Raw genomic sequence first — 27,681 nt, 5'->3', positions numbered from 1 at the left:
GAATGAGATCCTTTGTAAAGGAAACCTGAATAAAAATGCAAAATGTATTTTTTGTTCAGTAATATTAAATATAACTGTTCAAATGTAAAGTTTAATTTGCCACAAGTTATGTATACACTAAATAAGACAAATAGGTTGGCCCTAATAACATTATTCTTGACATTAAAATTCTCCATGTTATTTTGTACATGACTGACAATTTTAGCAAGAGAAAATTTAAAATATTTTTAAAATTCACAACAAAACTGCATTAACATGGACAATGTGAGTACCAACAAAGTCAGTAAGATAAATGTTTAAATAAGCTATTACGGTTGAAAAATTCAGTATGAGACAGGGTTTACTTTATTAAATGCAACTTTATTGTTGCCATCTTTTCCTCATTTATTAAACAAACTGAATAGAATTTAGAACACGCTATTGAACAAAATGTATAAAAGTCAACTAGAAGCAATAATCCTATTTGTATACAGCAATAAATCAAATGCACAGTATTTTTTATTTTTTTATTTTTTTGTGATCGCAGGTGATTGGCTTTAAAATAAGCTGACTGCCTGAAAAGCAATATCCTTTACAACTCCAAGCCATAAGTCTGTAAAAGAGACTTTAAGGCAGCCCAATATCTTTATGATGCCGCATAATGTGCTGGTTTTTCTCTGAAGGCCTTCGGAAACCTTTCTTGCAGTATTCACAACGGTGAGGGTAGTCTTTTGTATGAATAGAAATAACATGCCGTTTGAAGCCTGAGGCATCTGTAGTGCTATACTCACAGTACTCACATTGATAAACTTTCCTGCCACTGTGTGTTTTCATGTGTTTTTTTAGCTCATTTTGTTGCCTAAACCCCTTTCTACATCTCTTACACCTGAATGGAAGATCCTTTGTGTGAACTGAGAGAATGTGGCGACTTAGAATAAACGGATCCGCAATCTTAAAGTCACAATGTCTGCACTGGTGCAATTTTTTACCCTTGTGGGCTGCCACATGTTTTTTCAGTTCTGAGGGCCTATGAAAGCCTTTATCACACATATCACACTTGTGAGGGTAATCCTTTGTGTGTACTGAAATTATATGCCGCTTCAAATCACTTGAGTTTGAGCTCTTGTGGTCACAATGCAAACACTGATGTGTTTTGCTTTCTTGATGTATAAGTATATGCTGCTGCAGTTCTTTGGTATCTGAAAAAGTCTGAAAACAAATATCACACTTGAATGGCATTTCCTTACTATGTTTAGTCTTTACATGAGTTTTCAAATTAGAAGAGTCAGCAGACCTATAATCACAATACTGGCACTCATATGGCTTTTCACCAGTATGGATTCGCATGTGCTTCTTGAGCTCTGATGGATGACGAAATCCCTTGCCACACTCTACACAAATATGAGGAAAGTTCTTGCTGTGGACAGCCAGAAGATGACGACTCAGTAACCCTTGTTCTGCTGTCTCATAATCACAGAATTTGCACTTATGCATTTTGTTGGCTCCTTTGTCCCTATGCACCATCTTGTGAGTGAATAAAGCTCCTGCATGAGAGAAGCTTTTCCCACACTCATCACATTCAATAAGCTTTTCTGTTTTGTTAGTCAGCTTGTGACTCTCCAGGTGGTTATGTAAACTTATTTTTTTATTGGTAGTGTAATCACAGTCCGTGCATCTGTATTTCTTCTTCGTAAGAAGGTGCTCTGGATGGTTTTTCATGTGCCTTTTCAAGAAACCTCTGGATTTAAACTTCTTTCCGCAAATCATGCAAGGGTAGACAGTCAAAGGATGACCATCAGGGCCAATGATTATTGCTGAAAATAAACAAAGTATCATAAAATTGACCATCAAACATTCTACTTCAAATCATTTAATTACGTAACAATAATTACGTACTGTTAAATAAATCCAAATTAGTTACTGCCATTAATATTATTAAGTTCACTTTAACCACTATTCTGCACTAATTCTATAGCACTGATAATCAGAATCTCCCAACACTAACAAGTGCAGACTCAAAACTTCAGCATTTGGCACTGCTGTCAAGTATGAAACATACAGAGAGAAGGGTATCTTTACAACCAATGAATCAATGTCACACAGACTACATGAAAGAAATTTGTAGAAACTCAATAAGGAATAAGTTAACATGTCAGTGATTACAGATCCTTCAACATTCTCTCAAAATTGTCTTTTAATCAGAATTGATACGTTTTAATCAAAAATGGAAAATTTATGTTAAAGGACAACTATGAACCAATGACACAATCTCACACAGCAAACTATTTATGATCCCCATAACATTCCAGATTTCAAAGTTATACTTTTTATCAAAATGAATAAAGTCCATTCATACCACAAACACTCCTACACAATATAATTTCTGTAATATACTGTACATTCTGTTTGCTGTGAGATCAGATAGCAGCAGTGGACAGGATAGATTTTTTTCCATATACAAATGGCAAGGAATCATTTCTTTCGGAAGCAGAACTTACATGTGTCATCCATGTCTTTCTTCTCAAGATTATACTATTATAATGAAATCTACATAGGTTTACACATAACACCACCCTCAAACTGCAGTTGGTACAAATCTCATCAGCTCACTTGTTAAGCGGAACATCGCACTGTGAGCATATTACATTGGTGCCACATGACCTGCACTAAACAGGGCTAAAACCTACATATCTGAGAGACTACCTCCCTCCTCATGCCATATGTCATGGTTACAAGTAGGAGAGATGTTCAAGCTGGACTCCTCTTGGTATGAATGAGAGTGGGTCGATGGGACAACATTTTATGTAAGGGCTCCTCAGCTTTGGAACTCGTTCCCTCAGCTCTGTCCAAATTAGCCTGCATTTGATTACCTTTTGGGAACTCTGTGAAGCACATTTTCCCCCAAATAAGGGAGGATTAACAGGGTAGTTGGTGGTGCAAAAGGAAAGATTATTTCAACCGTTAATTCACCTCGTCTGCTACTTGGGGGCTACACGAAATGGAACTGCTGCAGTTTAGTTACAATGGAAAGGAATTTTTGATATTTGTATTTTAAGTCAAGAACACCTAAATAAATGGAGAGGTACTCTTTTTACTTCATTGGAAAAATAAATAATTCAGTGAAGGTAGAAGCCTACTAATGTTAACACCATGCAGCTGCTCTTGTGGTTTCAAGTAAAGATTCTGAAAAGACCATTAGGGTAACTTATTTCATAATTATAGTAAGTTTAAGAGACATGAGAGAACATGTATAGAATTTATACTTACTTTATAGATAAAGTAACTTATGATAATTTAACAAGTAACTAAAGAAGTTTGAGTAACTGCCATAACTAACTTTATTCAGTTTATTGTATATACAAAAAGGACAACCAGATTTTTAGAAAAGTACCATTTACAGCAATATTTTATTTGGCCAAGATCAGTTTTTGAAAAAGGTTGTATATGCTAGTCAATTCAAATTGGTTTAACAAGTTAAATGTATAAGAATTTAACTTTTTGCCACAAAATTGCTTTTGTTTTGCCTGAGAAGGATTCACTTCCATTTGAAGCTGTGAAGTTAAGTTTTCCTAACATTTTTATTTCAGAATTTTAAAAAGAAAATACAAGTTGGGTATGTAAGCTGAACATCTTGCCAACAAATCCAAGAAGCAAAGTAACCATATTCTCTCTACAGAATGTTGTGTCTTCAAGACCTCAGTGGCAATGCACATTTGTTTATGAGTATCAATATGTCTCTATCGAGGAACTTTTATAGCCCTATCACTAAATTACCTGAGCATCTAAGTACTCACCTGTTTGGTACTGCCTGGATTCAGGTCTCCTCCTTTTCTTTGGTTTTTGTTTAGCTAGTCTCCCAAGTCCAGTAGACTCATCTATGTGCAAGAGAGCACTTGCGGTGCCATTCCGGCTTTCAATCCCATCAGTATTATTACCTAATAAAATAGATTAAAATTATCTACCATAGTTACTCTAAAATTTATTTGGACTATAGAAAATATAATGATAAATGAAAAATAGACAAGAGAATATTTTAACTCGATAACTTATCTAAACTATGGTAATGTTGTTAAACCAAAAGGCCATTCAAATTAATTGATCCACAAGCACTCTTCTCAGTATACGACAAAATCTAGGACTAAAACAACTGTGTACTTAGTATAAACTGAATAGTGCAGGTACTGGATTTGTATGGGGAAGGATCCGGATTCAAATCCAATGTAGTTTACAGAAGAAAACAGAAGTCCATTTCACAAAGGTTTCTCTCTTTCTAATCTCAATATTGCATTTTAAGAAAAGATTTTCCCATACATTTCTGGTTAGTAATTCTGTACAAAGAATTTCTAATCTCAGGAAACATGTGCAAGTCACACGATTTATACCTGATATCCATTATTCCATTAGGGTTCAATCCTGTAAGACCTCTGTGTGTGAATGCTCATCCTGTTCAAGTCAACTGACTTGACCTGAAGAGAATGAAAGTTCCATATGCAGAGGATTCGCAGGATTGGACCCTTAATTTGGGAGTCATTGCTGAATGTGCCAGAGACTTTAATAAGAATTAGAACAACATGAATATACATAACTCACACTCTACACAAATCCGGAGATTTAACCTTGTACAAATTAATTTTAGTGAGCATGAACAGTGTGCTCAACACTGTATAAAAAAAAGAGGAGGATATCACCCATGCCCCAAGGAGCTTACATTCTAAATATACAAACAGTACATATAAACAGAATGACATATAACGCAACAGATAATGGATTTAACTACAAGTGAAATCATCAAGATTTGTTTTTTATTTAACAACACATCTTTTGTTGGTTAACATTGATAAGATTTTGTGGAATATGTAAGCTTTGAGAAGCGGTCTCACGAAGAGTGGTCTCTTTATGCTCCAGGAGAGTGAGGCAGTTCAAGATGGAAGAGGTAGCATATAAGAAGGCGTGAAGACAAGAATGGGAAGAGGACAAAGGAAGCAGCTAGATAAAAGTAAAGAGTTGAAGTGGGTGTTTAGGAATGAATGAGAGAAAAAAATGTAGGCAGCAACAGACTCATGCATAACCTGAGGGTTCTGAACTTCATGTATCAGCTGAGGAAAGCCAGAGAAAGGGCTGAAAAGTCTGTGTGGCAGGTGACAAATGCTTTTGGAAGGGAGAACCAATTTCACATCTGACAATAAAACATAACTGAAGTATGTACACAAGAGTCCTTACAGATTATGACACGACAAAATTGGATCTAAATGTTCTCAAATACAGGAAACTGTTTTCCCTACTTTCTAGAATGGAGAGTAGTAGAGCCACTGGATTCTGCCACATTGTAGCAAAAAAATAATAAAATGTGATTATTTTTTAAACCTCCCCAGTAACATTATCTCCATCACGCTCTCCTCCTTTGAACCTGTCATTGACTTTGAGGTTTCTCATCTGACCTCCTCTAAGCCCCCTTCAACCTGCCCCAGTGACACCCGTGCCTTCCGCTCCCCTTTTCTCACCTCTCCCATCAGATCCCACATCCTGACAATACAAGCACACTACTGTTTCCCACGTCCTCAAAAATCTCCACTTTAGACGTCTCACCTCTCTTTCTGACTACTGTCCTCCCTTTTTTCCCTCATCTTTAAAACTCATTGAATATGCTGTCTACAACTGTTGACTTAAGTTCTTCAAACTCCATTCTGGATCCCCATTGAAACTGCACTCACTGAGGTCTCGCATGAATTCTTCAGGCCAAATCAAAGGTCTCAACTCTACCCACACTGATCTCTCAGCACTTTTTAAACAAACATTCTCCTTCTTGACATATTTGTTCTCCTTGCCTTTTATGTCACCATCTTCTCCTGGTTCTCTTCATCTTTTCCAATCATTTCCTCAGCATTTCATTGCCCCCTTTCTCTGACACTACTGACATCATCACCATGTTCCATGTCACTTAGATCTGTAATCGAGATGTCATCTTTTATTCCACTCTCTCTCTAGCTCCACACATCCAAAATATGTTCAAATCTTGCTGCTTCTTCCTCAAAAACATTTTTAAGATCTAGAATTTTTTCTGTCTGAACAACTAATACTCTCACCCAAGCCCTAATCATCTCCTGTCTTTACTAATGCAATCTCCTCCTTTTCTATCCTGGAAAATCCACTTCAGTCCACTCAAGTCCATCCACATAGGGGTTAAGATTCTGCCCATATTGCTCCTCCTCTTTTGAGTACATCCACTGGCATCCCTTTCCCATCAGAAATTCAATTTTCTTCTCATCTTTTAAGGCCCTTCAGTACGCTGCCCATCACCACACATCCATTCTTCTATCTTACTGTGTTATCCCTCACCTCATCTCTTCCATGTCGCTAATAATGCCAGCTTCGATTGTCATCTCTAAATTAATTTGTATAGTCATTACCCTGTTGTTCTTCAAATCCCTCCTCGACATTCACTTCAACTGTGAGAACTATATGAAACGTCCAATTAATAAAGGACAAGCAGGTATACAGAAGGGATTTTTTTTTTTTAATGACTCACACAGCTACTTAGCCATGTGTTCCTATCACCGTTGCCTTTATCCTTCATTTTTTAGTTTGTTACACCACTTGTAGCAATTTATTTAAAATTATATTGTAAACACTTTGGGGCAAGGACTGTCTCTTACTGTGTGTTTGGACAGCACCTAGCATACAGGGTCCCGATCTTGATGAGGTACCTGGGTGCTTCTATAACCTAAATACATAAATGATCTGCTCCAACAAGGAGAAAAGTCAGTTCAGATCTCAACTAGTGCCCATATACCAATAAGCAAGAACAACAATTCTGAAAAATTGGAGAGCAACTCTGAGTTCTACCCAAGAATTATTTAAATGGAAAGTACAGTGTTCGCTTCCTGCTTGCTTTTTAAAGGTATTTCATTTTCCAAGTACCAGACTATGTATTTATGTACTCATCCAGGCACCCCAAAATAAAGTCACAAGTTAACACTGCTTCTCAGCTAAGATTTACATGAATCCTACATTCTCCTGGTTGTCACTTTTGACAAAAATATTCATCTCTCTATTTCCAAGCCAGCCTTTATTGTACACCAAAACTGTGAAGGCCAGAGGTACTCAAGATACAATTTTTCAGCTGGAAGCCTGTGTACTTCTTGCTGTACCTCCTTCTACATTATTTATATGAAGGAAATGCCTCTTAAAATGGAAACAGAGAGGCTTGCTTTAAAATTTTCATCTTCCTTTTCAGGAATCTGTTTAGAGATTTATGGGTGACAGCATTTTGGAACTGTACAACACACAATGCCGTGGAATCTCCTTCCTTAGACGTTTTTAAGGTTAGGCCTGACAAAGCCCTGGCTGGGGTGATTTAGTTGGGGATCGGTCCTCTTTGAGCAGGGGGTTGGACTAGATGACCTCCTGAGGTCCCTTCCAACCCTGATATTCTATGATTCTATGACATTCTGATTGTAAATGCTTTTTCAGATATTTTGCTACCACCAATTCCACTCTTGAAGAAGTGCTTGTACATGACTTACCATAAGCTGCTGCCCAAGCTATGGGCATAAAAGTTTTAATTTCAGTGTCATCAATTTGCTGTTCATGGGCCACTGCTGCATCTTCCTCCCCTACAATCACTTCCATGTAAACCTCATCAGCAATTTCTGCAACATCTAAGAGAAAAAGAAATTAAGAATAAACAGCATTAATAATAATTTCACATAACTGAAAACAAAAACCCTGTCCGCAAAAAAAGGCCACCTACTTACTTAAATCTTCATCTTCATGCTGAGAATCATTTACAGTCATGTAAACCATTTTTTCTCTTGGAATACGAACACTGTTTTGATCAAGTAGTCCCACTCCATGATCATTCTCAGATTCACTCTCCACAATGTCTACCGTGCCTCCTAATTAAGACGACCAGAATAAAAGTGTTTTTTTAAAGTACATTTCTATCAAATTACATTCTAAACTGAAAAATAATATAAAAAAAGTTTATATTCTTTAACATTTAGAATCCATGGCTCTTCACAAATGACTTGAGAAAAGCCATAGTCTCAGAGTATACAGGATTTCAGAAGCGAAGTTAGAATATTCTAAAATGACCATGCTGATTTACCTAAATCATCTTCTCCAGGATCAGCTTTGAAGATATATACTTTGATGACTTCTGGACAAATGCTGTCCACTTTACACGGATCACTTTCTGACTCTGCTTCCATGGTAATTTCAGCAGAACCTTCATGTTCTATCTTTCCAGTATCATCCACTACGAAGACAAATTATGTTATGATCACACAATCTATACAAACAGCTGCAAATGAGAGAGGATTCACTTTATCGTTTCAGTTTGAAAATGGTTAAAAATGAAAATAAATTTACTGGTTTGACACTGTAGTGGAAGAAGCCACACAAAGAATTGCTTAAGATTCCTTCAAAAAAAAAAAAAAAAAAAAAAGAGAGAGAGAGAGAGAGAGAAGCAAATCCAAGACGCAAGATTTTCATCATCTAGATAAGGTAAAAGTGATAATCTGCATCACCCTATTAGAAAAAATAGCAGCAGCATTCTTACGTAAGAACATAAGAATGGCCATACTTTGGGTCAGACCAAAGGTCCATCCAGCCCAGTATCCTGTCTACCGAGGAGTGGCCAATGCCAGGTGCCCCAGAGGGAGTAAACCTAACAGGTAATGATCAAGTGATCTCTCTCCTGCCATCCATCTCCACCCTCTGACAAACAGAGGCTAGGGACATCATTCCTTACCCATCCTGGCTCATAGCCATTAATGGACTTAACCTCCATGAATTTATCCAGTTCTCTTTTAAATCCTGTTATAGTCCTAGCCTTCACAACCTCCTCAGGCAAGGAGTTCCACAGGTTGACTGTGTGCTGTGTGAAGAACCACCTTTTATTTGTTTTAAATCTGCTGCCCATTAATTTAATTTGATGGCCCCTAGTTCTTATATTATGGGAACAAGTAAATAACTTTTCCTTATTCACTTTCTCCACACCACTCATGATTTTATATACCTCTATCATATCCCCCCTTGGTGTCCTCATTTCCAAGCTGAAAAGTCCTAGCCTCTTTAATCTCTCCTCATATGGGACCTGTTTGAAACCCCTAATCATTTTAGTTGCCCTTTTCTGAACCTTTTCTAATGCCAGTATATCTTTTTTGAGATGAGGGGACCACATCTGTATGCAGTATTCAGGATGTGGGCGTACCATGGATTTATATAAGGGCAATAAGATATACTCCATCTTATTCTCTATCCCTTTAACGATTCCTAACATCCTGTTTGCTTTTTTGACTGCCGCTGCACACCGAGTGGACGTCTTCAGAAAACTATCCACGATGACTCCAAGATCTTTCTCCTGATTAGTTGTAGCTAAATTAGCCCCCATCATATTGTATGCATAGTTGGGGTTATTTTTTCCAATGTGCATTACTTTACATTTATCCACATTAAATTTCATTTGCCATTTTGTTGCCCAATCACTTAGTTTTGTGAGATCTTTTTGAAGTTCTTCACAGTCTGCTTTGGTCTTAACTGTCTTGAGCAGTTTAGTATCATCTGCAAACTTTGCCACCTCACTGTTTACCCCTTTCTCCAGATCATTTATGAATAAGTTGAATAGGATTGGTCCTAGGATTGACCCTTGGGGAACACCATTAGTTACCCCCCTCCATTAGGAAAATTTACCATTTATTCCTACCCTTTGTTCCCTGTCTTTTAAACAGTTCTCAATCCATGAAAGGATCTTCCCTCTTATCCCATGACAACTTAATTTATGTAAGAGCCTTTGATGAGGGACCTTGTTAAAGGCTTTCTGGAAATCTAAGTATACTATGTCCACTGGATCCCCCTTGTCCATATGTCTGTTGACCCCTTCAAAGAACTCTAATAGATTAGTAAGACATGATTTCCCTTTACAGAAACCATGTTGACTTTTGCTCAACAATTTATGTGTCTGACAATTTTATTCTTTACTATTGTTTCAACTAATTTGCCCGGAACCGACGTTAGACCTACTGGTCTGTAATTGCCTGGATCACCTCTAGAGCCCTTTTTAAATATTGGCGTTACATTAGCTATCTTCCAGTCACTGGGTACAGAAGGAGATTTAAAGGACAGGTTACAAGCCATAGTTAATAGTTCCGCAATTTCACATTTGAGTTCTTTCAGAACTCTTGGGTGAATGCCATCTGGTCCCAGTGACTTGTTTTAAGTTTCTCAATTAATTCGAAAACCTCCTCTAGTGACACTTCAATTTGTGAAAATTCCTCAGATGTGTCACCTACAAAAGACTGCTCAGGTTTGGGAATCTCCCTAATATCCTCAGCCGTGAAGACTGAAGCAAAGAATTAATTTAGTTTCTCCACAATGACTTTATCATCTTTAACTGCTCCTTTTGTATCTCCATCGTCCAGGGGCCCCACTGGTTGTTTAGCAGGCTTCCTGCTTCTGATGTACTTAAAAAACATTCTGTTATTACTTTTTGAGTTCTTGCACTACTTGATGAAACAAGGGCAGCTCTTATGCCCTATTTCGACCCAAGCTAGCCAAAATATACTGGTGATGAAGGCAGTAAGAGATAGGAAACAGCCACAGTGAACACCACAAAACTGCTTCACAACTTCTCTAGGTTGCCCTTCCATGACCACTAACATAGAGAACCAGTACCACAATTTGGAGCAAAGAGAAGATGAATGTTATTTTGGGATATTTCCTGATGGTTGTCAAACTGCAGTAAGAAGAGGGGAAAAAACAGCATAGTAGTACGTATTCTACAGCCCAGGTTTCATACACTTCTTCAATTTTTAATGACGTTCTCCCCTCTACACACACATCCAACAAGCTATTAACTCCTTTCCCATCAAGGGCCATCCTTTAGTCCTCTCCCATAAGGCCACACATTACAGATGTCCCTTCAGTTGAGAACCTGGCCTACCTCCCTTCTAAGTCTGTTAATACTGCTCCTTTAGTTGGTTAGAAAGGGGGTTAACAACACAAAAACACTAGATCTGTCTTTTCCCACTGACCAAGAAGAAGTATTTTAAGCAATCCCAGACCGTGCTTGCTCATAAAAGAAGGGACCAAGTTCAGTTTCAAACTAATGAATTGCCACTCTAACACTGACAAATTCTGATTCAATCAATTCCTGTTAACTTTCCTACAGAAAGGAATTTAAATTGTATGTAGTATTACAGTCCTATATCCATTCCCCAGTATTATTTTGTATTCACTACACAACAATCTCTTAAAGGAAGACTGTGCCTGTTTCATGGCTGCTCCTCAACGGACTTCCTCCAAGCACCAAAATGAAAATATAGTTCACACACACATACCCACATTCATGTGATAAATTTATTTTTCATGCAGATTTTAACTGGCTCACCTGCTCTCTGCCCACTAAGTCACTAGTACTGGTACACTTCTAACACTTGCAACCTCATAAGCAGCTTCAGAAATCTGACATTTTTTAAAAACACATATCATAACAAAATGTTTCTTTGCCCAAATGTGGACTTTTATCCAAAAATATTAATTTCCACAGGCTTACAAAGGCCACTATCTTACAACCCTACAGGGACTTCCCCTTTCCAACAGGATCCAACATTTTCTTCTAGCACTGGCAGAGTCCAAAGCATTGGACTTAAAATATATTACGTTATCTACAATAAATACTTTAAGTCTCTTTTTGAGGTTTTTATGGCTCCTTTAAAGTCATGTATAGTTTGGAATCATGGTAACAAAAGGCACAAAGCTAAGAGGAAAAGAAATGCAAAACAGTACCAATAAAATCTTTTAAAATGCTAAAAATTTTTCTAATAGCTTTCTGTAACATGTGGCATATACAGAGTACATGATGACATGGTATAAAAGTCTTATTGGCTCATCTGGAATGATCTTCATTAGTCAATCATGGTTTTACCACTCATGAACAATGCAGCCATCCTGAGCATCATGCTGACCTCCTTTGTAAAGTACTTTGAAATATACTGATGCAAAGCACTATACAAGACTAGGTATTATTATTATTGTGCAATTATGTCAACATAAAACCTTTATACCACATACAATCTATGTATTCTGTCTCTCATCTGTACTATACATATGTTTACATATGCATAAAATTTCTCAACAAGGAATGTAAATTAGTAGGTATCACTATTTGCAGAGAATATTATGCATTATATTACATTACAAAATGTTCTTTAATCTACTAGTCCCATCACTAGAACTGGCAGCAGGAATGCACCAAACACTATTTTTTCAAGTGAATGATGAATGAACACTGCACAATATATTGCTTCCAAAGTCCCAGAAAACCAAGGGTACTATCTGAAATGTCTTTAGGAACAAGATCCTAGATCAAGAGACAATGTCCTTGTTAACACAGCTGTAATGAAACTCAGAACCTTTTAAATGGAGAAAAAAGGTAAGACATTATGGTGATATGTTATTACAGATCACTTTGAAAATGCAACCTTACAGTAGATGTTCTCTGCTACCTGGATGCACTTTTATAAAAAATTCCTTGGAATATAAATGAGACCCCCAACCATAAATAAAATTCTGGCATGGGGGGGAAATGTTTTGCTATCATTCCTCAAGTATACTTTTTGTTTTGTTCCTTCTGTTGGATTTAATTACTCCCTTCTGGATTGGCTATCAGCACTGTCCATCATGTCTATATTGTGCTCTCTCACCAATAGGGCTTGATACTGCACCACTGAAGTCAATAGGAAATTTGCCACTGACTTAAACGGATTTTAACAAGGAAAAAAATAAAGTTCTAGAGCCCAGAATACTATGTTAGGCAGGGATTGGTTTTTGTTTTTGTTTTAAAACAATAAACTTCTAATTGTAGAGTATGGTGGTTTTTTGTTTGTTTTTTAAATAATATTTGTAGTAGAGAAGGTTTCTGGCTTATGAATCAGAAACTCAGTTGCTTCTCCTCCAGACAATGGATAAGGTCTTCCTACGCTGGAGAGTAATCTTTGTGAAAGATGTAATTTTAAGGCAATTGGTGCATATTTCAATGTACAAAATTATAATTTGTTTGTTTCCTGACTCCCCTTTACATTATATAAAAGCCTCAGATATGATTCCTATTTAATGTAAGTATCCTTTAATAATCCTATTTAACAAACAGAACAAAAACATGTCAAACTTTTAAAATGCGAGTATGTGTAGAAATATAGGACCAAATTTTCCCCTTGGAGGAAAAATTCCCACGCATTTCTGGGAGAGTCCGCAGCATTAACATGCTAGCAGTGCTTGGCAGATTAGAGGAAAAGAGTAGAAAATATGATAGACAGTGCACTACGTTCAATAGGAGAAAAATGGGGAAGAAAGGATGAGAAAAGAGTAAAACAGAAGACAAGATCAGAGATAACAAGGAGAAAAGGAAATCAGAAGGTGAGATGGAAACAAGGGGGAAACAAAAATATATCCCAGTAGGAATAACACCATTTCCCTCTCCAATTGGCTCTAAGTATAAAGCATGTTTGCACTGAAATATAGTTTAGCTGCAGCTGCTGGCCATTGTCTGCAATCCACAGTGTACCTGGGTGGTTGATTAGCGATCAAGACATGTAGTGTGTCTGCCACACTGAAGCATCTATCTATACTGGTTTATTTGGGCTTTGGTATCGTCCTTGTAATTACTTATTTTAGGGTGCAGTCTAAAAACGTTATTTTGGTCACATAGTGAATTTTTTTTTAAATGAACACTTTCCATGCATTTTTCTGTATTTTTCCTTCTTCTCAATCTCAGTTAGAGAAAATGAGGTTTACAAACATCAACCTGGTCAATGTTTAAAATGTGAAGCCTCTTAGATGCTTGAATTTTTAATTCAAATACAGGACCTATCTATGGGTACTACCCCATACCTGTCTTACCCATGAATGCGCCAAACACAGGATGCTGCCATTTTCTTATATTCTCCCTCCTGGAAGTAAAAAAGGAAAATGTGTTCCTATCTGTTAATTTAATTTCTCAAAGAATGCACGCTCACCAGTTTTTACTAAAGGATTGTGGCCTTCCCAGTAGGTACACTGGGCCCTTGTTAAACTGATCGCAACCCATGTTACTGAAAAGAAGAGCCAGAACTACTTTACTCCACAGCTGTAAGACGTAACTTTTATAAATATTAACTAAAATCTGATAAACTTTATAAAAACTTAGTAAATGAACTGGCTATGTTTTGATTCCTCTATACCAGAATTTTACTTCTGGGTGGAGACTGCTTCTCCAAGAAAATAAATAAAAGCAAAACAAAACAGATACCCTAAGAAACTAGATACTTTTTCTAAAACAGAAGTTTCCAAACTATGATCCACAAGGCACTTGCTGGTGGTCTTCAGAGAGCTCACCGATCACATGACGCTGGCTCTTTTCTCGTTTCCAGTTGCTAAATTTACTTTAAAAAATGGCAAAAAATACACTTTCCTAAGGTTACTTTTCTTTGTATGCAATTGCTATAGTTGCTACAGTGATTTTATGTGATCACAAATGGAAGAGGAAGGTGGACTGCATAATTGTGCACAAACGTAGAAGTGGTCCATAAAATAATCTGTTAATGTAGTCCACAAAATGAAAAATCTTGAGAACCCCTGATCTAAAGCATATCTAGATAGTCTCCATATGGAAGAATAACAGTAAGACCAAGAGATAATAAAGGAATGACTAAGAGCAGTACAAGGAAAAACAAAATATAGCTTAACAGATTAATTCAATGTTATTAATATATAATTGTCTACTATACTACTACCGTAACATGGGTGGACAACGGAAGCGTTGTAAGGACTTGCTGAAGGACAACCTAAAAAAATTTAATATTGACATTGATACTTGGGAGACACTTGCCCAGGATTGTTTAAAATGGAGCGAAGTCCTACGTGATGGTCCCCTGCATTTTGAACTTGCTCGCCGACAAGCTGAAGAGGACAAGAGGCACAGGAGGAAGGAGAGACAGGTCTCCTGTCATGGTCAACAGCCTCCTGCTGAGCCTGAAAACATCTGTCCTCATTGTAATGGAACATGTGGTTCAAGGATTGGCCTTATTAGCCACCTGAGGACCCATAACTCCCATGGAAGATGATCATACTCAGTAACAAATGATCGCCCATCATCATCATACTACTACAGCATTTGCTTCCCACCAAACATTACATCTAAAATGAAAAATTCTTATATATGAACGAATTGCACTACAAACTATGTCAAAATGTGACCCTGGAAAGACCAAATGGTATAATCTTCTTACATTTCTCTATTCCAAAAAATATACAAATTGGGCACAATTCAGGTGCCATCCTTTTACATGTACATACTCATCAATAAATGCATCATCAATCCAGCCCCTGAATCCAAAAAAATTACTCCACATTTACATCAATTTCACTAAGATAAGAATCTGGCCCCAAGTCAGTCTGGAACAATAAGAACAACGTGAGTTCTGTCCTTACGTTGGCAAAAATTCTCATTATCACAGGTAACAGACAAAATACTTAGGATAAGTTGTTTGCCAACTAGAACAACTTGCTTAGTTTAGTATTTCCTTAATGCAAAAGGTGGTTGCATTCTTCCATAATGTTTATACTCAAGTAGGTTCCTATACAGGCTGTATTTCCCCAACTGACTTTCTGCTCAATCTGAACATTTACACTGTTTATTTGTATTTGAAAGGCCAGACTTTCTGTTCACTGAAAGTGGCAATTTTACTTCCTGATGTAGACTAGTATATCTTGTGCCCACTTTCTTTTCCACACAGAACACAGTTACGATGGTGTCCAACACAATGCCAGGCCATCCTGATATTTCTTTAATGGTGAGAGGACACTGCGAACTTCCTACAATCCCAAGAAACAGAACTCTATCATAGATAAGTTTCCCAAGACTCAAGGCTGATATCTGTCATTAGTCGGTCTTGGTGGGCTCTGCAGCAAAGTAGCTCCAATTCCCATAATTTGGCTCCTGTCTACCCAGCACAGTAAAAACTAAGCTCTTGAATATAACTCTTACCAATGCATCCTAATGTCTTCCACTTTATGATCAACACACAGTGATCTCAAACATTCTTGGGCAGGACAGTTATGCACAGTACCATTATAATGGTTAGATAGGGTCTGACAGCAAATGTTACTTTTTTGACGGAAAAAACTATTATTATGTCTTGCACCTTTAAGAATCTCCTCAAGAGAAAATAGCTCTGTACTCCCAGGTTGTTGATGAAGACAGCCTGTAAAACAAAAACATTTTTTATATCTGCTACAAAACCATGATTCTTCACTACTGAAGTCATATGGATTATGGTTCTGTTGACTAGGTCCATTGCTCTTGACTTTATAAAAATATCATCCAAGGGGGTGGGGGAGAATGTGCCCCTTCTAAACCTAAGTAATTATACAATCACTGTTACCATCTTTGTGAATACCCTTGGTTCTGAAAAGGTCCTGTACTGAAAATGTTGGTTCTGGTACATGAATCAAATATTTCTTACTCTAGGCCTGATTAGGATGTGAACGTAATGTGCCTGCTATACCTGTTGACATCAGACAATTTCCTAGATTTGCGGAATACTGGACAAATACAAAGTTTCCTAGATTAACCTTCATCTCTTCAGATTTCCCATACTGATTATTTATATTTTACCATTCTTATTGTACAAAATATACTGAGAACATCCAGCACAACTTCTCTTCTGATGGAGCTGTTTCTATTGCCTCTGTTCAGCGACAAAAAGCTAATTGCATGTCTCCTGCTTTGACGAACTGAGTAAAATCCGGAATGTAGAAACCTTAATTTCAGTTGGATGTCCAGCTCTAAAGGTACTGTCCTCCATGATAAACTCCAACATCTTTCTGTCTATGGCCATTTTTTAACATTTTACTAAAATGCTACATTTCCATTTAGGAAGAAATGGCTTTCCAAATCATAATTTCGGTCTATGGCTAGAGGAGTTGGATTGATGTGTGTCTGTCCATAATCTGTCCCCTTCTGGCCAAGATATCTCAAGAGTCCTCCTTAAATAACTTTTTCTGGCATGGATAAAAGGAAAAGTGTGGTTTATCAAAACTCTTGGAATCCTTTCCCAGGCTGCTTAACATCTGGCAGTGGTTTTCATTCTCTGCTTAGGGATCCAAAGGCAGAGCTGAGTTAGGTATAAATAGCCAGGACCCAGTTCAGAACAAACAACTGAGTTTCTGAGGGCAAAGACAGAGTATCTACACAAAAAGAGAGCATCGCTAGTGGTAAGAAGCATTATCTTGGAAGCAACATCCAAGGAAATCAAGGCAGTCTCATTTACATGTTAGATTCCATTTGTAATGGGAAAAGGATGATTCAAACAGTAGATAAATTTGCTGAAGGAAAGTCTCACAGAATGTAGATCACTAAGACAGGTACTATCAGAAAAGAAAATGCAGTTCAATCCATAAATGAGAAGAGAGGAAGAAGGAATAAGAAAAGCATGTGTGGAGCCATTCAATTGTCAGAGTAGCAGCCGTGTTAGTCTGTATCCACAGAAAGAAAAGGAGTACTTGTGGCACCTTAGAGACTAACAAATTTATTTGAGCATAAGCTTTCGTGAGCTACAGCTAAGTGAGCAAAGTGTAGCTCACGAAAGCTTATGCTCAAATAAATTTGTTAGTCTCTAAGGTGCCACAAGTACTCCTTTTCTTTATTCAATTGTTAGACACTCACTCAACCATTCTCACCTGAGCAACAGCTAAACCAATCTTGAAAAATGAGATGATGCTCAGATTAAGAAGAAGCCAGGTACAAAGAGTAGCCTATCCAGCAAAGGGAAAACAATGAAAGGGAACCAACCGACAGAAAGAAGGTGGCAAGTGATCTTACCTAGGAATTCCAATGAAGAATATGGGACAGGTAACTTGTGACCCATATAAAGTGAACAGAGTAATATTCTGCTTCTCAAGTGATGGGCAAAAGTATTCTGAGGAAAACAGGCAAATGTTCATGTATTGTAGTACACATGGAAACCGGCAGCATTTAGATACTATGATGCAGGTACCTTAGATTAAGTCAACCTCACAAAATTCTACTCACCCATTTGCCCAGGATGCGTAATTTAGATAAATATAAGTGAAAAAAGTTGTGATAGAATCAAGAATGATCTCTGGGACTTGGTGTGTGGGGGGGGGGAATTAAAGGTGAGATTGATGTTGGTGATCTTCTCTGAGAGCCATCTGGTACCAAGTGCAACTGAAGAATGGAGAAGATTGAGCCTGAAGACCAAGACAGACATATACTGTAGACGTAAAGAGGACGGTTTTGAATTTAAAGATCATTTGATTTTTTTTCTATAATGAAGTGACTATTTAGATTAGACAATCTCCACTTAAGAGGGATTACTAACCTCCTGACTTCAAAACCAGTAGAACTTGTTAGGCAGGCTTTAAATACAGTAGAAGGTAATGGAGGAAACTTTCATTTAACTCAAATTCTAGAATGCACATTCAATTCAAAATATAAAGAAAAACAATAGATACGCTTTGCAACAAAGGGTGAATATAAAATATTAAATTTACTTAAGTACCTGAGCTAGAAGAGCCAAATATATTACAAAAATATTTAAAAACACACTGGCATTTAATAGCAATGAAAGTAAAGAATCAAGTCAGTGAAGGAACCACCCTGGATCTACTTCTCACCAAGTGGAAGTAACTGACTAAGAATAAAAAATCTTGGTTCTGTTAAACATGATGAGGTTATCTCATGTTTTCAGTCAATTACTCTCTACAGTTAAGAAGTACAAAAGGATGGTTTCTTAGTTAGGGACCATTAAGTCAATCTCCATATTACTTTAAAACACAGCTACACAAGGGTATTCAACACTAGGAAGTCAACTGTTAGGGAATTAAGAAATCAAGTGATCATGGAGGCAAGGAGAAGAAATATTCAAATCTATGAGTGCAGAAGACGATATTATAGTTAAGCCAAAACAAACTACAATTCCATTAAAAAAAGAAATATTCAAAGAACAACATGCAGACAATGAAGAACTAGTCAAAGAACCTGTACTGGAAACGAAGCAAGAATCAATCAATATATGACGTCAGTTAAGTTCCATTATTTGAGTCATTAAAATCTAGACAAAACAAATAATCCTGCAAGGGTCAACGTAAATGGGCTAAATGATACAATATGTCTGTTCTATTTCAATGATTCTACGACAAAAACCTGTTTAATATCTTTCATAAATTATATAGTACCCAAGAATGTTAATCAGATAACACCATTAAAATCAGTGTTAGTTTGAGCAAAGGCTTATTTCCCACAGAGGAATTAACTTTATGATTTGGTGGTGTCCCTCCCACACCCACACACCTGTTTCAATATTGCAACTCTAATAGACCATTCTACTGGTACAAAGGGGCTTAAAAATATTCAAAAACGAAAATCTTGAGTTCAAGGGAGCTTCCCAAATATGTGCAATAGTGGCTGTCCTTTTTGCTAATAGTGTACCCTCACATGTTCAGTTTATTCAAGAGAAGAAACACGTTATAATAGAAAAGAAAAAAGTTATTGCTACCTGTATTTATATACCTAAAAGAGGAGATTAGCAAAAACACTAAGGATAGTATTTCAGATGCAAGACATTTTTCAAACTGCAGAAAAATAGAACAGTTCTGTGGCTGTCCCTCTTCCACTTATGTGAAACCATTCTTTTGCTTTCTTAGTGATTTTGCAACATATACATTTGTCTAAATGTATATGCTGGAGCAATGCCAGGTTTATTTCCTATAGTTGTTATTAAGTAAGTGGCATTTTACATCTTCGTTACAGAAAGTATTCACATAAAATATTGTTCTGTAAACTAATACATGAGTATTTTATTTTAAAAGGCTTATTTTAATAATCAGATAGCTGGAAAAATTACTTTATCTATATTAGCTTCATAAATAAACCACCTCAGCAGGAACACAATTATAACAGAAAATATTCATGCATATTTATGAGACTTCGTTCTTATAAATATTTCAGAAAGCTCTCTTTCTCTCTGGCATTATTTAAAAGGAACAAAAATTTTCAAACAGCACCCCAGTCAATGTCATTCACTCTATCTTTTACTGCTTTCCCCATAAACTTACAGGAAATCATAAGGTAATCTTCACAGTTGCCCTTATCATCGTGGTGCTGCACAGGGATTCCATTGGCATCAATCACTGCTTCTGAGGCACAATCTGCTACCAACACTTCTTCAGAAACTACATCTTCTCCCAGACTATCGGTGACAATTTCTGCTTCTACAACATTATCATGAACCACATGTTCCACATGACCAACTTCAGGTACATGCATTGATTCACTTGCCAGTACATGTTCTGGTATAGACAATGCTGCTGCTGCTATGTCAGAAGCTAAAACATCATCTGGAACAGTGCAGTGTGCTAAAGAAACTTCATCTGCTACCTCTGTGCCCAGCACTTGTTCAGGAATAATGACAGTTTCAGACACATCTGCCTCCTCCATGATATCTGAACACTGAACATCCTCAATAACAACATCCTCAATGACATCTTGGATGACTACAGAATCTGGATCGTCAGGAACAAAGTTATGCACAGTTATGTCTGAGTCCACCACATCTGAAACAAATACTGTTTCTTGCACTTCCACAACAATCTGATCTCCATCCATATGTGCTGCATCAGACCCTGAAAAATATAATTAAACCAATGTTTAAAACATCCACAGTAATTCAAGGAACATGGCTGATATTTATCAGCTGCAAATTATTACAATTTGTCTTCAGCTTATAAACAACATATCTATCTACCACAAGCATTCTGGTATCTTTGACCATATCTATTTACAGAGAGATATGGTAGTTGAAAAAGCACTAAAAAACTGTTACTTTCTTATTAGCCACTGGCATTTCTTTGACAAATTAACATAAACCAGTTTTCTAGCATTCAACTAAAAGAGACCATAAATTTTGTTATGGGTAAGGTCAGCCATTTTTGAGCGTCTGCCATAACCCCCAAACACTTCTCCTTTCAGAGTATCCTGTAGCCAATACATTTTAGTTACTTTAGTTTGTTCTGAACTAAAAATAAAATCACAAGTACAGCATTCAGTCCAAAAATAATAACAAAACAGCCCAGCACTATTCAGTAACGACAACGGACTGGTTATAATCTATTTTATGTTTAACATGAAGGGCCTCATATGCTTTATCTCCTGTCAGACCTGTTGGGTCAAAAAACGCGTTTGGCTCATGTGGCTGCAGTTCAAGTCCATCTTCATCCATGGCCTTTAATTCTCATCAGTCACAGTGCCTGAAAAAAATAAAGAGGAGAAAGGTTACTTGCCCAGTAACTGTAGTTCTCAGAGAGTTCCCTATGCATATCTCACACTCTTATTCAAGAAGTGAAATCCTAGCCCCATTGAGGTCAAAAGCAAAATGCCCCTGGACTTCAGTATGGCCAAGATTTCACTCAAGGTGCCTGTGCAGTTCCTAAATCTCTGGAAAGCCATACCCTTTGGGGCTCCCAAAAGCATCTCATGTGACTGAACATTCAGAGGTTGAACAAAGCGTAGATGACCCCTACACACCTCAGTTCATTTTTCCTGAACCTCATACTTCAAGGAGGTATAGAAAATTCTGAGGAAGAAGGGCAGAGAAAGTGAATACATACAGGTATTCCCCAAAGAGGGAAACCTCTGCAAATATCCACTCACGAGAGACTGGTAAGTAGTACAACCCAGATGGATGATGGGCTAAGGAGTTCTCAAATTAATAATGATTACAAAATTACTCAAGGTGAGTAAAGGTAGATGTCTAATAGAATCAGAAATGGACACTGCTCTAGGGTCCCTTACGTTCACAGCCTTTGGCAGTCAGAAAGGAACTAAGGTAGCTAGGGCTTGCATTTCATACCTCCCTCAGGGTCCCATATGGTTATTGCCACAAGGTTCCAGACCCCCATGTCACAGGCACTTTGAATCTCATGAGTGAGATTATGCAGAGGCTCCCCAGAGAAGCGTCACCCATTTGCTTTTAGACTAAAAATACCATCTGGTCTCAAACACTATCAAATTTAGAATTCTATCAACTCTCTATAGTTTGATACAGCATCAAAACTTCTTTGATGAATAGTAACTGATTAGATCTTAAATCACCCTATCCCCCCAAAAATCTAAATACTAAAAGGTTAAGAAATTTCTCATTACAATTTACCACTCTAACCTTAACTCTACCCCCTTGCATATATGCTTTAGAATTAGGGTTGAGCAAACCAGTCTGGCCAAAATAAGAGCCAGTACAAATCCCAAGCTAGGGGGATTTGATGTGTAAGACTAGGGAGAGGCCACAGAATCTCCTTGAAGACTTCTTCCAATAGGAAGAATTATGTCAGTAGGAGGAAGGCATGTGGTTTTCCTCCCTCCAAACACTTTTGCCAATAATGGGCAGGAACCCCGCACTATCACCATAATGCATTATTACAATGCATGAGCCCAATATAAAGAGTTAAGATTTTTGTGGAAACCTTAACTGAAAACTTCAACAGTTTGTTTTCATTCTCCATCTTTCCTTTATATTAATTAAGTTTTTGCATGGGGGAGTTTATCTGAAATATAAACAAACAAACATTTCCAAACACACACACCCAGCCAGAAGCAAATATATTCCAACCCCATCCTTGCACAACCTAATCCTCTGCTACTCCCAGCTAACAAATCCTCCTGTTAAGGAAAATAATGTAAACAAGTTGGGGTGGGGGGGGGGTGAAGGAGTGTAGCCAGAAATTAAACTATGAGAACCGCAGTTGCAGTCTGAGGTAAAAATGATACTTTGTTCGTGGACTCCTTTGTTACTTGGAAAAGTCCAGTTGAACGACCCTAGATTCTGAAAAGAGATCTACACTGAATAGACTGTGGAGGACTCTAGTCGAAGAAAAGGGATCTGCACTGACAGATTGTTATCGAGTTCTGTTGAGATCAACCAAGCCACTTTGAATGTTAAGATATTATGTCAATGGCACTCTGCCCAAGCAGATCCCTCCACAGATCTAGGACCCCAAATACTCATTAGGAAGAAACTTTTTTAACTTTGGATATGGGAAAGATCAGATTTGTCAACTTTTGTTATCAAAGAAAAGCAAGAACTCTAGCACCCCAGGTATTCTAAGATAAACATTTATACAAGTATTAATCACCAGTCCCAAATTTGTTCAGCTTTAGTAATTAAACAAGTTCAGGTCTATTAAGTCTATTAAGAATTTCTTTCCTACAATAGTATGTTTTCCTGTGATGCCTTCTTATGGTTGCTTCTTTTCCTTCTCTCTTTCTCCACCCATTTGGATCTCTCAATCTTTCCCTACATTATGTTCTCTACTGTCATTTATTGCTCTTTTCTAACTTATCCTCTCTAACATACCCCTCTATGCATCCCCCTCATTAATGCACCCACAGAACTTGTAAATTTATCAGATACCTAGTAGCAAGAACTAAACCTGGCAGCCAAAAACTGACAAAGAAGATGGAGTGACCTGCTCTGTCCCCAAGCAATGCCAAGTAGAAGTACTATTTATGGACCCTACTTAATGACTCCATCTTGTCATACATATTAACCTTTGATAAGTTAGAGTCTGATGACTTTGAAGCCCCAATTCCCACTGGCTGCTGGAAGGAGCGTTCACACTTTCTATTCCCCACTCCCACGCCACGGGCCTCCTTGCTCCTGCGATGGATGTTATCCATCTGTTATCCTATCCTTCCCTCAAATTTCTGGCTACTGCACAGGGAGGTCTCCATTACTCAGCTTCTCCTTTTGGGTCCTTCTCCCCTAGGAATAACTCCATTGCTTTTCTCTACTACTGTTCTAAGTTCCAAAAGAGTGAAATTGACCTGATTCTCATAACTACTCAAGGCTGCCCATAGATTCTGAATAGTAACAGTAAAAACTGACAAGTCTCTGGTCAGTGCTCACCCTGATGCAACTTAGTAAAGATACCAACAACAGTAGAGGTGCTAGAGCTGTCCATCTGCAAATTCAGGAAGACAGCATTATATTTGTTTGCACTCTGTTCATGCTCAACCGTTGAGATCAGAATTTCTGCAAATGTTATCTTACATTCTGCAAATGTTGGATTTCAGTCATCTGAGAAAGCTTTCCAAGCAAGTGGATTTTTAAGATTTAGTGGGTGAATCAAGGATAGACTTTCTACCACTTGTAACTTGTACAACATAGAAGTCTTATGATTTTTTTTTAAGCTAGCCTCTACCGGAATAAATAAGATTTGCCTTAATACATTTTAAGACCCCGTTCCTACAACTAGATCCATGCAGAGACTTCTGCACCCATGTAGAACCTCAATGGCTTCAAAGAGCCTCTTTGCAGGTATACAGATCCGCCTGCACAGTCAAATCCAACTGAAGGATCAGGGACTAAGTCAGTTTCATGTGGATCTAGAGTAAGTATTACCTTAAATATTATATAGTTTAGTCTGTAAAGCTAAATTATAAAGACAGCGCTAACAGGATGCTTATTATATCTGCTTATATAAGCAATATAGCTTTATTTGGGCAAATGAAAATCAAGGCAAATTTCTGATATGAGAACAAGTAAGAAAAAATATATTTGGAATACAAATTATATTAAAATGCTGGCAATTCAATAAAAAAAACCCCTACAAAACCCTTCATTTCCCCAGATGTTATTTACGTCTTTCCCCATAACTCTGACCTTAAATATAGTCATTCAAGAAAGCCATGAACGGAGAAAGAACATGTGCAGGAGAGAGTGAGATTATAATATGCCACTGAAACACACATATTCCACTACCCAACCCGCTTCCAAAAGAAGCAAGAGGGGGAAGACTAAGGCCTGGTGTACACTAGAAAATTACGTCAACATAACTACGTTGTTCAGGGGTGTGAAAAATCCACATGCCTGAGCAGCGTAGTTAAGTTAACCTTAAATTCACATGCAAAATTCTTCCGTCAACCTAGCTACTGCCCCTCAGGGAGGTGGATTACTTACGTGGATGGGAGACTATGTCCTGTCAGCATAAGTAGCGTCTACACTGAAGTACTACAGCAGTACAGTTGTAGGAATGCTACTAGTGTATTAAGTGTAGACAAACCCTAAGATACAGCAAAATCATTTCTCCATCCTTACGGACGAGAGTAATACACAAAAATCCTTCACCCACCTCCATTCCCATAAAAATACCAATACACATAGCAAAATCTCCCTCATCCCTGTACAGAATTTCTTAAAAGCACAACAAAATCCTGACCCCACTTCCACTGGTGAAGAGCAATCAGCAAAATCCCCTACCTCCCATCCCCAGTGAAAGACCCCCATCTACATCAGAAGTATAATTGAGTCAGGAGAATCAATTACAAGATTTTCCCTGATCTGGTCACATCCCAGTTTTAAAAGTAGGGTAGTAAATGTAGTGTAGACGGGATCTAATTGTGTCCCCATAATTGGGTTAAAGCCCTGAGCAGTCCAATGCCTTAGCCTACCAGCAACTTATTACTGTGCTGAAACCGTACAGAATTACTGTTCCTCTGCCTGACTTGATCACTGAGAATGTAACACACACACAAAGGAAGAATCATGTTCAAAACTACACCTTTATAAAGCAAGGGCTCAACTTCACAAGTAAGTCCGAAAACCATGACAAATGTTCCAAATATCGTTAGCTGCTTGTTTCTTTTTCTGCATCTCCCTCAGTTTGGGCAGCAAATCCAGCATAGTTTCCCTGTGGCCTACAGCCAGGCTCCAAACTCATGTTCACTCTCCTGCACTAACTCAGCTGGATTCGCAGACACTGGGCAAAAGGCTGTTTCCTCTGGATTAAGAAAAGAGGGTCACGGGGGATGTTTTGGGTCAGACGATGTCTGTGCTGATTTTAATAAAGCCTAAAATCGGGGAAACATTTAGCCCCGAGTATCTCTTTGAAACTCTTCACTGAAGGGGGCTCTACAGCCGGGGCTGGGGGAGAACTCACTGCCCCCGCTAGGCAGGCAGCCATTCTTCCCAGGGAAGGGAGCCTTTCCCGGGCTCCCCCTCGCCCGCAGAGCCCGCTGGATGGGCAGGGAACCGTGCCGAGGGCCCCCGCTCGGCGCTCGCAACAAGGCAGCGTTGCCGCGCTCAAGGCACCGCCGGGGGGAGGGGTGCGTGTCGGGCTGCAGCGCGGCGCGCCCTGCCCTGCCCTGCGCCCTCCCGAGGGGGGTGGTGGCGGCGGCGGCGGCAGGGCGGGCGCCCTCCTCCCTCCGCAGTGCGGGGGCCATTGCTGGCGGGCCTGGCGCTGCAGCGGCCCAGGAAGCCGCCGGGGGCGGACAGCGCCAGCGCCGGGATGGGGGGCTGGGGCCGCCCTCGCTGGCCCGGCCCGCACGCGGGGAAGCCTGGCTGCTGGGACGAGCGATTAATTCAAGATGGCGGCCGGCGCCCTGCCCCCGCCTCTCGCAGCCTCTGTGCCCCGCCGCCATCTTGTCTCCTCCTCCACAGGCTTCGAGAGCCCCCCACGGCCGAGCCCGCGGCCTGGCCCCGCCGCCCCCCGGCCCGGCCCGGCCCAGACCCTGCTCCCCACACGGCCCGGCCCCGGCTGCGCCGCACCCAGTCGCGCGGCGGGAGCTCGGCTCGCGGCCCTACGGCCCGCTCCTGCCGGAGCCCTGGCGCGGCCTAGCTGCGGCCTCCTCCGGGCCTGCACTGCGGCGCCGCGCCGCGGCCTGGTGCGGGCACGGGGAGGAGAAGGCCCGGCCCGCGCTGCTTACCGTGCGGGGTGGCGGGCGGCGGCGCTCGGCTCGGGGCGGCCTCTCGCAGCGCGACTGGGCCGAGCTCGGCGGCGGTGGCTGCGGCGGGGCGGGCGGGAGGGGAGGGAGGGGCCGAGCTCGGAGCTGAGTGGAAGCGGCCAAGCTCCCCGGGCCGGGCCCGCCGTCAGCACGTCACGTCACTGCCCGAGAGAGACCCAGGAAAATGCGGAAGGGAGACGCCGCCGCCGCTGCCTGCGCCGCTTCTCAGGCCAAGCGCCCGGGGCCGCGGGCAGCGGAGCGGGCCCGGGAGTCGGCGGCGCCGTTGCCGGGGAGGACGAACAGGAGGGCGGCGGCTCCTCCTGCTGCTGCTGCTGCCGCCGCCTCCTCCGCTCCAGCTCGGCCGTAAAATTTCGCTCGGGGCTCAGAGCCGCTCCGCGCGGTCCGGGGAGAGGGGAGCTGCTGGTGTCCCGGGCCCCCTGCCTGGCGGGGCCTGGGCACCCCCACTCCAGTCTGGCACTGACCCACGGGGCTGGCCTGGCTCCCCCGTCCCCCAAAATATATTTTCAGCCCATCCTGGAAACTTTGCCCCCCCTCCGTTTTGAGGGGAAATTAAAGGGGTTGGTTTTGGGGTCGTTTTTTTCTTTACTATTTTGGGGGGAGGGGCGGTTCTGTATTTTTTTGCATGTGGAAATAAAATCGGATTGAGTAGCGGAGCTCGGGAGGAGAGAGGTTGGCCCGGGATAATTCCAAGCGAGCCCTGGTGGAAAACAAATCGATCCGTTCGCTTCTACAATGTGATTGGTGTGATGTGTCTTGTAAATAGGACTGAAACCGAACCCCGACCTTTACATATTGAAAGTGGCTTCTTGCACACGTAGGAGTAATTACTTTCCCTGCGGATTTTTAATACACATGGTATGTGTCCTGTATCTTCCTGTAAAGAACTGGCATAGGTGGTGGTTTCC

At 39.7% G+C, this 27,681-nt stretch overlaps 1 protein-coding gene across 2 annotated transcripts; it reads right to left on the bottom strand.

Annotated features, from left to right (window-relative positions):
* Nucleotides 1-360: 360 nt before the first annotated feature.
* ZFX (zinc finger protein X-linked) lies at nucleotides 361-26,836 on the bottom strand. 2 transcript variants are annotated; one of them, XM_084620790.1, is made up of 9 exons: nucleotides 26,738-26,830; nucleotides 25,594-25,812; nucleotides 21,197-21,285; nucleotides 20,095-20,661; nucleotides 8,087-8,236; nucleotides 7,734-7,874; nucleotides 7,503-7,637; nucleotides 3,774-3,914; nucleotides 361-1,793 (listed from the first exon to the last, which is right to left on the bottom strand). In XM_084620790.1, exons 3-9 carry the CDS (start codon nucleotides 21,255-21,257, stop codon nucleotides 607-609), a joined length of 2,382 nt encoding a protein of 793 aa, XP_084476916.1. In that variant the 5' UTR covers nucleotides 21,258-21,285; nucleotides 25,594-25,812; nucleotides 26,738-26,830; the 3' UTR covers nucleotides 361-606. The 2 variants fall into 2 exon arrangements, with proteins under 2 accessions (XP_084476916.1, XP_084476915.1); XM_084620789.1 differs by lacking the exon at nucleotides 25,594-25,812 and having other exon boundaries at nucleotides 362-1,793; nucleotides 26,738-26,836.
* Nucleotides 26,837-27,681: the final 845 nt, after the last annotated feature.

This window comes from Lepidochelys olivacea, assembly GCF_965140295.1.
Source record: "Lepidochelys olivacea isolate rLepOli2 genome assembly, chromosome: 1".
Classification (NCBI taxonomy): domain Eukaryota; kingdom Metazoa; phylum Chordata; order Testudines; family Cheloniidae; genus Lepidochelys; species Lepidochelys olivacea.
Note: the sequence above shows the minus strand (reverse complement) of the source record. Positions and strands in the feature narration are given on the sequence as shown.

Excerpts from the sequence above, each read along its gene's own strand:
- ZFX (XM_084620789.1), bottom strand. The coding sequence starts at position 21,257 with ATGGATGAAGATGGACTTGAACTGCAGCCACATGAGCCAAACGCGTTT. Across the intron at positions 8,237-20,094 it reads AGATTACCTTATGATTTCCT|TGGATGATACTGGAAAGATA; the intron begins GTAAGTTTATGG and ends TTGTCTTCGTAG. Across the intron at positions 7,638-7,733 it reads GCATGAAGATGAAGATTTAA|ATGTTGCAGAAATTGCTGAT; the intron begins GTAAGTAGGTGG and ends TTTTTCTCTTAG.